At 39.9% G+C, this 13,615-nt stretch overlaps 1 protein-coding gene across 1 annotated transcript; it reads right to left on the bottom strand.

Annotated features, from left to right (window-relative positions):
- Positions 1-2,621: 2,621 nt before the first annotated feature.
- On the bottom strand, positions 2,622-12,881 carry LOC135623429 (uncharacterized). Its single transcript, XM_065126387.1, has 3 exons — positions 12,462-12,881; positions 11,151-11,299; positions 2,622-3,012 (listed from the first exon to the last, which is right to left on the bottom strand). The coding sequence occupies exons 1-3, from the start codon at positions 12,645-12,647 to the stop codon at positions 2,880-2,882; spliced, it is 468 nt and encodes a 155-aa protein (XP_064982459.1). The 5' UTR covers positions 12,648-12,881; the 3' UTR covers positions 2,622-2,879.
- Between the last annotated feature and the right edge of the window lie 734 nt (positions 12,882-13,615).

Raw genomic sequence — 13,615 nt, 5'->3', positions numbered from 1 at the left:
TATATAATGGATGACTTATGCATGAATTATGATAATTTATTGATTGCAAATGAAATATCTGAACGTGAAAGAGATAAGTGCTATAAGGAGCCAAGTACTTAGCGATTTGTATAGGATCCATAGTAGTGCTGTCATTATATAATTTAAGAGATTCAATAATAAAAAGTGGAGTAGCAATCTTTTTGGCATTCTGTATGTTTGTCTTTGATAATAGATGTACTTTCCTTGATATTGAAATAGTCCTAAAAATGTGCATGTTGTTTTCACTCCCAAAAAGTAGCTCAAGATTCATAGAATTGATTTACCAATTACTTAAGGAATTCTTTGATCTCCATAAAGTTATTGGCTATAACGATAATATCATCCATATACACCAATAAATATATTGTACCTATTTTATTGTCATAGAAATAATAAAATGCCAGACTTAGAGTTGATGAAGCTAGTTGATGACAAAAATGAACCAAGTTCGATGTACCAGGCTTTTAGAGCTTGACAAAATTCATAAATAATTTTTTGTAGTTTAGTCTTGGATATTAAGGATTGATGTGTCAATCGGTGCCTTACAAGTTAATCAGGTAAGTGATGACATACAGTTTTTTTGCTTATTATTATTATAGTATTTTCTCACTTTATATTGCTTATTGCAAACATATATTGTGATGTCCTTGGATCTGTGCAATAGGAATCAGATCATGATGAGATAACGATAATGAGACTGATTCGCCTTTAAACACAAACCCTAAATCATCCCGGTCATAAGTTACTCGAGAAGGACATCGAGATAACCAAAGAAACCGGTGCACTGTATACTCGTCCATATGATGGAGACGGCTGGTCTCATAGTCGCTCGTGTGGGGATACTAGAGGTATAGTGCAGGTGCTCATTAGAGAATGAGTTCACTGATTGATTCGCTTATAAAATGCTGGATGAGTAATGATACCTAACATTAGACAACGATTTCGTAGTCTCAGTTGTGTGTCTGATCCTTAGACTTGATACGCCAAAGGTGTCTTGTATAAGTACTCTATTCTTTGACGCCGAACTTACAGGTTTGGAAGTTCCAGATATGGTATTGTCGGTTCTCGAGAATGATAATCAACCTTACGAAAGTAATTGAGTGTCGATAGAGGATCATTTGCTCTTAGTGTCATGAGAGGAATATCTCATATGTTCTTGCTCAAACAAATTCTTGGTCAAGGTCATTCAGATTGAGAGAGAAAGAGTTCTCTAAGAGAATCCAATTAGAGCGAGACTCGAGTAGAAACTGTATGGGTCTGACAGCACCATGTTTGATATACGATCTTTGGTGTATTAGATGAATGAGGGACTATAAGTACACGGTAACTGAGGACAGACAGGTCCAATGGATTGGATTCCCTTGTATCGTCTAGGGACTGTAGCGTAGTGATCTAGTACGTCTATAGTCGATGAGTCGAGTGAATTATTATACAGATAATAATTCACTGATCCAGAAGGAGTTCTGATAAGTATAACTCATGGCCAGCTCGATATTGAGCCTAAAGAGTTACACACATATGGTAGGTGTTGCAACGAGTAGAGGTTCAAATATAAAATATCCGTCGAAGCTCTTATCTTATTGGATATCCAATAAACCCCTGAATTATTTGATCCTATGAATGAGATTCAATAAGAGTTAATAAGAGATTATTGGATAGAGATCCACTAATCTAATAGGCTTGAGTAAATAGATAAAGATCTAGTACCCAATAGGGTAGGATCCATTAGAGTTGAGTTAACAAGAGGTCCCATAAAATGAGAGACAGGATGTTATGGCTTGATATTCACCTCGGCATCATCCTTGCTAGCAACAATGAGCCCCTTTTCCACCCCCTCGAGCTTCCTCATTTGCCTTGGCTCCACCTTTGGTCACACCCTCAAATCCACTAATAGATTAGGTATTCACCAAGATGTGGACGACGATAATTACAGGATACGACAGAATGCGTCGACCATGGTCGACTTCAAAGTTGGGAGAAATGTCATAGGATACAACCGATAGCTAACTCAGAGTTAGGAAGAACGACCGCATGGATATGGCAATCAATGAGGAAATCAGAATAATTACTATCATTGGAGGAGAAAAAGATAATATTACTTAAGGCAAGAGATGACTCTAATACCATAATAAATTAAGACGTGGTAAAAATAAACTTGTCAAATTTCATTAACATAAACTCTATTTATACACGTTAGAAAGAATTTTTTTCTCAAATGAGTTAGTTATTAGAGATTTTCTTAGGCAATTGTGAAAACCTTATCTTCTATTAAAAAATAACCCAGAGCTACTTGATGTTGGCTAGGGATCTCCAAACCCCAATTTAACACCAGTTCCATGGATTGTTGTTACTTAGGCTGATATTTTAGCAATGGAAAACAGTAGGTCAACATTGAGTCAACCTTAGCAAGGTTGACTTACATAGTAACAGGGCTTCATCACAAGTAAAAACATACCATCTCCGGACACTCAATCCAAATTGAGGAAACATACTCATGGATTAGACTTTTTTTTTCTTTCTATTTTAACCTTGTGCTAGTTCTAAATATGCAACCCATAATCTATGGTGAACAGCACAAACCAGAATAGTAGACTAACAGCTAAAAAATACACCACTTTGCTTATACTCATAAAAATAGATGGATAAGAGTTCATAGATAGAATACAGATAGCAAAAAGCAACACAACAACCGCTTCTACATTCTTTAGTAGTTCTGTACACAATCACAAACCATGACTTTGGCACCATGCATCGATGCAGGATTAGGTTTTATCTACTAGGTGTATAAGGTCTACCTATCGATCCAGCGATTGATGAAAAAAGATCACGACCAAGTAATCTTTCATGTGAGGTGCTGCTTACCCGTTGATTCCGAAAATGCGAACCTTGTGCATGTTTGGGAACTTGGCAATCACCAAAACAGCTACTGAAACTGTATTCAGGAAAAGCATAGGGTGTTGGTAGTCGGTTGTGTGCGAGGCTATCAAGTACCTGCCAGAAAACAAAATACACTTAGTAGAAAAACCATTTTATATGGATGCAAGAAATTGAAGCAGACTTCAGCAATTTACCTTAAAATGCTAAAACACAAAGATGCTTATTTAGAACAATTACAGATATGCTGAATAGCATTACTGTATCGGTATAAATCACAATGAGAAGATAAAATAAAAATAGGAAAGTCATGCATTAAGCATACAATATGCCACAAAACAAAATGTATTGTACTAGACTACTGGAGAAACTTCGGTCTATGCTGATACAATTAATTTGTCATGTACATATGAAGCTTCAATTGAGCCCACAAAATAATTGCCAGAAATCCAGCATGTTTTATACATGTTTCACAGAGTACCTACTGATTTTTACATAAAAAAGATGAAAGTGACAAAAAAAAATTTCATCATGTCAAAAATGTACACATATCTCAAAGGAACAACTGTTAGTTTTAGCCTTAGTGTAAAGTCAGCAATAATTACCTTTTAGTTATCTATATCATCCATTACAGAAATTGTAACCTGTCCGTTATTCGTACCAGACCGTGGTATTGGGCTTCAATACTTTGTCAACACTATGTATAAAATGTTCTCTCCAACTCTCGGAGATGTGAGGCTGGCTTTACGGATGTTCAACCATGGTTTTAAATCTTGTAATATTTTGGGGGTCCCCTGGTCTGATCAGGGATTGGTTTGACAAAACACCACATTATCAACTAAAAACTTACATTTCAATACTATTTTTTTAGTAGTGGATGTTTAACCCAAGGTTTGCCGTACCGGACTGTACCGTCCGGTACGGGCGGTACGTACCGGTCCAACAGGCTAGCGGTACGCGGACCGCCCCGTACCGTATCGAATACTGTAGCAGTGTACCGTAACACTGTAGCAGTGTACAGTGCTCGGTACACCTGGGTGTACCGCTCGGTACACCTGGGTGTACCGCTCGGTACACCTGGGTGTACCGAGCGGTATACCGTACCGTACCGGTACCGAGCCTGGGTCGAAACGCCGGTACGGTACGGTACGGCGAACCTTACATACAACCATTTTCTGATAAAACATTGGATCTTCTTTTAATCCTTTTAAAAATATAAACGGAAAAGTGAAGCAAATGTGAATTCCTATGTTTCAACTTACTGTTTTTTCAAGTTTTTTATTTAGAAATGAATATGCATAACTTCAAAATTCTAGAACGAGCAATTTGTGCTTTTAAAATATTAGAGTTACCCAGATGTTAAGGCCCATCAAGGTCTTTCAAACTATTGCAAAGAACTCATGGCAAAAGGCTGAGCATCTAAGTCTCAGCAGTTTCTAACTGCAATCTCACCAAAAGTATCTAGACACTTCTTGGTTGTAAATTCATGACATTATAATAAATAATGGTCTCAGGTGACTAGCTCCTCAGGCTTTAGACTCATCCTAGATCTAGGAGGATTTTGTACTGTTGCTTGAGCTTAAACCCTGATCCATAAAGTAGATCTTTCTATCCACCAACTAGCCTTTTAAACCCCACAGCAAGTCCTTGACTTATTTGCCTGTGTTGGAACTTCAGCATCAACTTAGCAAGTTGCCGTTAGATTGACAATAGGTCAAAAACTTATCAAATAAGCGTTTTCATTTTCAAGTTATGTTCTATTCTGAATCTGTATTAATATGATATATGCAAGATGATAATTACTATAAGTGATCCTTGATAAAAAAAATGCTTAAATGCTAGATTCTAAAGTAGATGTCGAACCTGTATGGATGCTAAATTCATGTGGATACAGACGGAGTTTGATCACATGGGTATTGCTAACTCTTAACTAAAACCTTTGATCCGACAATTATGTGAAAACTCAGCATTAAGTTTCATGCGAAGAAAAAAAATTACAAGGATCACAAAACCATTGCCAAAATTTTTTAGATATAAGAGAATTCTAAACAAACAAGTGAATCTCGAAAGCTCCATTATGTGCCATCTTACTCTTTCAAATTAAATATATAAACATCACATAAAATCTGGACTATATCAGTAAAACATGATTATAATGACAACAAAAACAAACTCCTGATTCTTGAAGTGAAAGAGCATTCACATATTTGTAAAATTTATAAATGAAATGCAAGAGAAATCATGATCTGAGTGATATAACAACAAGTTCCTCATAGCACAGGGGGAAATAGAAAAAGAAAATTGCAGTGTAACTAAAACCTTGTTTGGAGAATAGGTAAATTGAAGAATGCATGAATAGAGATAAGTCAAGAAAATAATCTTAAGAAGATGACAAGACTAAAACCTTTTGGTGGGAACAGGCTCAACCAAATCCAATCAAATTTCAAATTGAACAGAATGATGGCATGCTTAAGTTTCAGCAAGGTGGGTAAGGTCAAAAAAAAAAATTATGATAACCAGTGGCACAAGTATAACAAATTAATTAAAGCATAAATTCCCAAATCAAGAGCAACACCAAATGCTCTAAAGCAGTATACGCAAGTGTTGCTAGAAAGATCATGGGTATTATTGTGCACATATTTTGGATACATAGGTGACGGGAGAAAACTCACCCCCCCAATTGTAGCTCGTCACGTTGTCACGGACAAAACTGTAAACAGGGTATTTGATGTAATGCTCATGTATGTCCGTGTCTTTTGGTTTTGTTCATGTTTTGCACAGTATGTAAAGGGCTGGAAATAGGCTTAGCAGCCTCATTTTCTTTGGTTTTGGTGGCCGTCCTAGACTTGCAAACAAAGATTGTGTTATGTGGGCACTTGTGGGGATTTCAGTATGTAGTGGATCATTTTGGACCCTTTGTTGTACGACCGTTCAGAGCTTGTGAAGTTTGTTTGTAATTTACATTGGCTATGAAATGTTTACTGAAATGATTGCTTATGGATCCCAAGTGAGACGCTTTTTCTAGCCTATTTTCTCTTTTGTAGGTCCTAAGGGACCATAGAAGGTTTCGGGGAGGCTAACTTTTGTGGACGGACACGCAAAGGTGCCGCATAACTTAGGCAAAACCAGCTAAAGCATGACATATGATATCAAAGCGGGATAGGCACTCATAGAAACATTTGGCATGCAAACATAGGGAACCTAGCGGGGCTGCATTGAGATATAGGGAAAAAGAGTCGCTCAGAGGAGCGGGCATCTAAGATTGACATTCAGAGGAATGGCCAACCCTTCGCGCAAGAGGCACCACGAAGACAAGCAAGCTGGGAAGAATGCATAGTGCACAAAGGTTGGGATGGCTGAGTTAGCTCGACATTGGCAACCGTACTTAATGGTGCTCAAGGCAAGCGAGGCGCTTGGTAAAGGATGAGACCATGCAAGGTGGAATGGGTTGTTCAATGACCGAAAGAGTTATGCAAAGCTCACAGAGGTGAGAGGAATTGCTAACTTAAAGAATTCGGTACTCATGCAAGGGCTCGTATACGAACGATGGAATGTTCGTGGCCATCCTAAGACGACTGAAACTCGACGCCATGGAACATTGAAACTTTCTCTTCGGTATGAGAAGGATACGTTCGTATGAGGCGAAGTGTGTAGCGAATTCAGTATGTTGCTAGGCCTTGAGGGGTGCAGTAGAGACTGTATTGGCGAGGAGTCCCAATCTAGCAAGTGCATTTGTGGGGGCAGAACAATACATAGTTGGTTCAGCAGGGTGGAGTAGTCTAAGGGGATAGTGATCTCCGAAAATTCTAAAGGGAATGATATGAAGAGAGAAGTTGTTCTAACAGGACAGATACCTTTGGAGGGATAAGTCTCGGTTTTCCAAAGAGAGAATCATATGCAACGGACCGCACATGTTTAAGAGGAGTACCTCAAAACAACAACCCCACAAAAAATGAGTGGATGAGGTAATGCATTATCTCATGACAACAACCTCAAGACAACGGACCGCACATGTTGACTGAGCGAGTGGCGAGAAGTTATCAACAAGGAGTTATCGCATGATCTCGCATGAGGTAATGCATTAATGGATGCATTACAAGATCAAGTGGGGGAGTGATTCGAGACAACAAAAAATGAAGGTATTGATATGGAGATCAGACTCGATGGAGGACTAACCCATGGAATAATGGGTGCGAGCGCCACCATCAACTCAATGCAAATCGAGGAGCGAAGCAACTTGGGTGCAACGTAATGAAGGACCCTAGCCACATGAAGGGAGTTGGCATAGAAGATTAAACATGAAGCGGAGGCACGAAGCTTTTCTTGGACAAAGGTCAAGGACATAAACTCTTGCAGAGGCAAGTACGGAATCATGTTATTCCATGGGTCCCTCGTTCTGATGGAACAAACTCATTCTACATGGTGCCAAAGACAAAGGGAGCTTCGAGGCATATGTATATTATCTCAGAGAAGCATTTGACAAATGAACCAAGGCGACTCAATTTGCGGAGGCGAAGTTGGGTTCAGAAGGCCTTGGCACGGGGCAAGAGGACGTAGAGACGAGTACTCTTAAAGAATATGCTACAGTGCTGCCATTCAAGTTGCCATAAAGGAAGTAATACGTAGCGGAGATTGTGCTGGTGGGGGCAAAGGCCCAAGATCCAGACAATGGTGCACCATTTTTAGCAAAGTCGGTGGACTTCGGGAGCTACTAGGCGACAGACTATCCTAGAGCGGTGCTTCGTCTAGGTGTGACCCGAGAGTGGGTGGACGAAGGTTGATTGCCAAAGGAGCGAACACATTCGAAGGTGGAAGAAGCCCTACGATGTGTTGCCTGAGACCACACATGGAGGGATCACAATTTGAGTTTTTCCCCAATGATCAAAATGCAATGGAGATGTCACTAAGAGGCGACATGGTGCAATGGATCGTGGTGGAACAATTCGTGACAATGCGATACACACAAAACTAGTCCTGCGAGGGACTAGATCATACGAAGGTATGATCGAGAGCTACTGGGAGCTCCACTTCGATGAACAACACGACGGTAAGAAAGGCTATGGATTCAAGGAGCGAATGTCATAGTATCGCAGAGGCGAGTCTTCTGTGCGTGCATCGAATTTTGCATCAGATAAAAGCCTTGGTAATCAGCATATAGGGGTTGTGCATTACCGAGGGAGAATATCGAATGCAAGTACCAGTAAGTCCCATGGGGGGGGGGGGAGGGACTTGATCATACAGAGGTATGATCAGAGCGGCTGGAGAGTTGGACTGTTCCAGAGCACATATTCGTTTAAGGGAGCCCGACAAGTCAAAGGACAATGTCGAGTAAGCGAACGTTGCTACCAAGAAAGCTAAGGAGAACAAAATTGGTGTAAACCTTGCAACATGATGGCGGAGGCCATACATGGGAGTTGCAGTCTGTCTTTCCATCAACCAAGGGGAACTGTTTAGAGAACATAGAGGTGTTGAAGCAGGGGGTCGAAAGGGGCGAGGAAGCGACGATGAGTCCGGAAGGACTTAGCTACCCAAAAACTAGTGAGTCCCATGGGGGGGGACTTGATCATGTAGAGATATGATCGGAACGACTGGAGATTTGGACTGCTCCAGAGCTCATATTCGCTTAAGGGAGCCTGGTAAGTTAGAGGACAAGGCTAAGTAAGCGAATATTGTTACCAAGGAAGATAGGAAGAATAGAATCAGCGCGAACCTTGCAACATGATGGCAGAGGCTATGCATAGGAATCGCAATATGTCTTTCCATCGACTAAAGGGAACTGCTCAAAGAACACAGGAGTGTTGAAGCAAAGGGTCGAAAAGGACGAGAAAGCGACAACGAGTCCAAAGAAACTTAACTACGCAAAACCAAGTAACGGCTAGAATGGAGGTGGACTCGGAGGAGTGCCACAATGCCATAGAGGCATATCTACCGATCGTGAAGAAAGGGACACAGATGCAAGGCGACGGATAGTAGGGCCATGGGCATGGTACGACAAAAGCAGGACTTCCGTGAAGTCATCGATCCCTTGCTCTCATGGAGGGAGAGCGCTTGGTCGTGAAAAGGATCGAAGGAGTAGAGAATGTAAAGGCAAACTCCAAGTACCGAGACAAAGCTGAAGGGTAGAGGCTAAGGAACTTCGTAAAACCGGTGTCAACGAACTTCTCATCAAGATAGCCGAAAGTGAAGGACTTTGGGTCAATGTAAGAGTGCTTGACCAAGGAACAAAGTAAACAGTACGCAATGTTGTACCCTTGCAACTTAGAGTAGGCGGTAAAGATGATGGAGAAGACGGTACAATCCCAGAGGTGACCAAAAATACTAGAGACTTGCTCCAAATTGGGGTGAAAACTTCTTACATTCCAGAAGTTTGATGGTATTGAGAAGGTGAATCACAATAGCTAACTCAACGCAAAGAGTGCAAACACTTCAAGTGCTTCAAAAGTGTGAGCAAAGAGCAGGCGAAGGCTAGTAACCAGCTCGATACATGGAGTACAACCCTCGAGGAGGCGGGTGAAGTCAAGTAACCTTTGCCTTCTCAACTCTTAAGAGAATGAGCGAACCGAGTATCTCAATTCTCTTATCTATCCAGTAGAGGAGCTCTGCACAAGTTCAAAAATCCTTCGAAGAAATCGAATGGAAAACAATAGTTGTCAAATTCTCATCAATAGTGATTAGTGCTACTGAGAGTAGATTATCCGTTTCATTTCCTAACAAAATGTCAATCGAAAGCGGAAGTGATGTGAACCTACTTGGAAGTGACAACTAAGTGAAAGAAGAATCGATTGATAAATTATACGAAGGAAGAATAAAAAAACTTTAAAGTCGGCAAGGGAATGCTCGTTAAAGCTCCAACAAGCATCCACCTAGTTCAAGCGGCACGAGGTATTTGAGAGACTGGCACATACTAAGGATGGTCTTTTCTTTTATCTGAGGGATCCACAGGAAACAACAGGGATTAGCACAACTCAGTCGACCCTACACCAGAGTCAGACTCATTGGCGAGTTGAAGCAACATGGCGGATCAAAGTTCGACTACTCAACAACAGCAACGGAGTCCAACTGGGAGCCAAGGGGCGCATTGCAACTAGAGCAGAAGATTGAAGACTCAACAAAGACGAGAATATGTAGCGTTTGCAAAGACTTCGATAAGAACGTCGAAGGAATAAATGGGAGAATGTCACGGACAAAACTGTAAACGGAGTGTTTGATATAATGTTCATATATGTCTGTGTCTTTCAATTTTGTTCATGCTTTACACAACATGTAAAGGGCTGGCAGTAGGATTAGCAACCCCATTTTGTGGTCGTCCTAGGCTTGCAAACAACGGTTGTGTCATATGGGCACTTGTGGGGATTTCGGTCTGTAGTGGACTACTTTAGACCCTTTGTTGTGCGACCGTTTAGAACTTGTGAAGTCTGGTTGTAATTTACATTGGCTATGAAGTGTTTACTGAAATGATTGCTTGTGGATCCCGAGTGGGACACTTTCTTTAACCCATTTTCTCTTTTGTATGTCTTAAGGGACCATAGGAGGTTGACCTTTACGAACGGACACGCAAGAGTGTTGCACGACTTAGGCAAAACCAGCTAAGTGCGTGACAACGTGGCTACCAGCTTGGTATGGAGAGTAGGACCCGGATAACCTGACAATCACCCAGACCCAACAATAACAGTTTGCCTAGAAGGGAATATTCTATCCATACTATAAAATATTCCTTTGGGCTTAACCAGCTATAAAGGCTGACTAATTTACTATTACCTAAGTCAGTTATTGTTCACCTATGGCTTCACTTTTTATCTCGGACCTAACTTGAGCATCGAAGGAATTGGGTCGAGCACCCACTCAACGTTGAACTTCTTGCGGGTCAGCTCTCGAGCAAGCATTCGAGTCACCTTCAGAGCCATCTCTAGATTCTTACACACGTGGCCAAGGACCGAGTCAAGCTGACAGAGGCGTCACTAACAATCACCACCATCAAAAGGTGACTTTTTTTATCAATTGAAAAATGGTATGGCATAAGCATATCTAGTTGCAAGGAATAAGCTTCATGGTGTTTGGGATGTCAAGAGCATTTCCAGGTGTGACTCTCTAAGCTGCAACAAGAAGAATGACTAATTATCCAAGCCTTAACATTTGTAACACCATATTACGAAACCACACCATTATCCATTTATAAAGGTTGTCTTCCATGATTTTTCAGTCCAAGCAAAACATCAAAATTATATGCAAGAGATATTCAAAAGGACAGTACTCACAGGACAACAGGAACAACAGTCAAAAACTTCCTGTTACGTGTTAGTTGTTTCCCGTTATCCATCTGTTCCCACCAGGTCAAGTTATTGTAGATACCCTGGTCTTCAGCAAAGGGAGTACCCTTTTTCCAATGGAAGAAGTAATAGGTAACCTAGAAACAATTGAGATATAAGATTGGGACAAACAAAATGCCAGATATGTGATAACTATATAACCAACAAATATGCAAATTTATAATTAAAGAAAACCAGGAAACACAATAACATTGACTAGTTTAAACATCGATGACAAACTTCTAACTTAATCTGTCAATCCTCTTGCTTCATGGAAAATAATTTGATAGTGCAATAGATGTCAGTCTTACTTACAGATGCATTCACTGTTCACCAGAATTATAAGAAAGAAACATACGAACTTATTAGCTTCATAAAGTTTAGAATCTCTAACAAAGGCCACAGCTGCTGACCTTTCTGGGAGATGAATGTTCACCAGAATTATAAGAAAGAAACATATAAACTTATTGGCTTCATAAGGTTTAGAATCTCTAACAAAGGCCACATCTGCTGAACTTTCTTGAAGAATTATTCGATTTGTTCAATCCACAATTTTATATGTGACAATTCAAACCTTGATTATACGAGCATGGTTGACACAACCATACAAACGAAAAACGCTTGCATGGAAATCAACCGTGTTGAATCATAATGACGACATCAAGTCAAATTCTAAGACATCAAAAAGTAAACTATTAGTGAATCAGTTCGAACATAAGTAGAATTATACTATCTGTGCAAAGATGAAGAAAATGAATCATTCTAAGTTACTAATGGTCATTTCGTTAGCAAGTAAGTTTGTTGGTGAAATATCCCTTGATGTATCAAAGCAAAGTTTCAATAATGAAGAGTGCCAACGGTGACAATCTTCAACGGAAATATTTGGAGTCGTCCACATGCTTCTTTCATAACTTATTGCTATCGCACTGATCATCTCGAGCCAGATTTAATCATATATATGATGAAGAAGCTCAACACAAGAGGGAGAGAGAGAGAGAGAGAGAGTTTCACCACTTCCCCAGTCAAGATGCTGAGCCCGATCTATAGAAGTCCCAACTTCTCACATCTAAAACGACCAGGAATTAAGAACCCTAATTTTTAAACCAATACTAGAAACGAGATCTTCCACAATCATATAAAGAAAGAATGATAAATGATCGAGTGAATGAACGTATGAATATCTCTTCCAAAACGGGAAAAAACGGGGAAGATCAAATCTCTTCCAAAACGGGGTGAGGAAGGGAAGGAGAGGCCACCTACCGCGAAGTGGAAGAGGTTGACGACGGTCCAGGCCATGCCGGCGGTGCATCCGAAAACGGAGAGCACAAGGAGCCAGGAAAAGAAGAGAATGAGTATGTAGGTGGTCCAGACGCCGGGGTACATGAACCACTCCGTGTTCTTGTTCAGATCCGGCGGCGGCACCGTGTGCACGTAGAGCTTCGCCATCGCTGTCGCCCTGAGGTTCCCCTCTCGAGCTCTGCTCCCGACTCCAAGCCAAGGCAGAGGTAGAAAGCGCGAGCGATCAAGAAGCGAAGGGGGAGTGGGGACTAATATAGATCGAGGACGATGAGCGATTCGGGTCAAAGGCGTTGGAATTGGACTTTTAGGGCGTTGATTTCGTTCGCTCTTCTCCGTCGGCGACCAGAAAACAATAAATAGAACGGAAGAGATCAGACGGCAAAGGCCAACCCCTTCATCCATTTCCCAGCAACTTTTTTAGTTAGATATATTATTATTATTATTATTATTATTATTATTATTATTATTATTATTATTATTATAGTACAAAAAAAAAGCTGATAATCTTAAAGTTAACTATAAAAGAATCTTAATATTCTTACAATCATAATAATCTATTGTAAAGCATATTACTTTTAATTAGAGTTCCATGTCTGTGCTCTAATGGTCCAATGATCATAATTTTTTTAATAGAGGTTAAATATTTTTTGGATTTTATAAAAAGATGTATATATATATATATACATTAAACAAATTTTAAAAAAATAAAAAATAAAATTCAGGAACTTATAGATATTTTTAAATTTGATTTTGTAAATGAACTTTGAAATTAATTTTATCTTTTCAAGATGGATGGACTTCAAAAATGTCTTTAAGGAGGAGTGACTCTGTACCTTATAAGACTAAATATGATTATCAGAACATACAGTCAAAGTTCATAATAATATTTTTCATAGTCGAAAATTAAAATAAATGCATAGTTGGAAATCTGTCTCTCTCCTCCTATCCATGTAGATTTTGTAATTTGAGACCTCCTCCTCACAGATCACCCTTGTTTTGTGTTTAATTAATGACCTAAATAAGCCTATATTGGATGCCTCACTCTTGTTCTTCAAGCAATCATCATTATTAGCACATAAATTTAATGTTTTGTGGGAGTTGCTTCCTAACTTTAG

The sequence above is a fragment of the Musa acuminata genome, chromosome BXJ2-9, assembly GCF_036884655.1.
Source record: "Musa acuminata AAA Group cultivar baxijiao chromosome BXJ2-9, Cavendish_Baxijiao_AAA, whole genome shotgun sequence".
NCBI lineage: Eukaryota > Viridiplantae > Streptophyta > Magnoliopsida > Zingiberales > Musaceae > Musa > Musa acuminata.
The sequence above is the reverse complement of the archived record's forward strand: the minus strand, read 5'-3'. Positions and strand labels throughout refer to the sequence as shown.

Excerpts from the sequence above, each read along its gene's own strand:
- LOC135623429 (XM_065126387.1), bottom strand. The coding sequence starts at position 12,647 with ATGGCGAAGCTCTACGTGCACACGGTGCCGCCGCCGGATCTGAACAAG. Across the intron at positions 11,300-12,461 it reads TCAACCTCTTCCACTTCGCG|GTTACCTATTACTTCTTCCA; the intron begins GTAGGTGGCCTC and ends AATTGTTTCTAG. Across the intron at positions 3,013-11,150 it reads ACTGTTGTTCCTGTTGTCCT|GTACTTGATAGCCTCGCACA; the intron begins GTGAGTACTGTC and ends GTTTTCTGGCAG.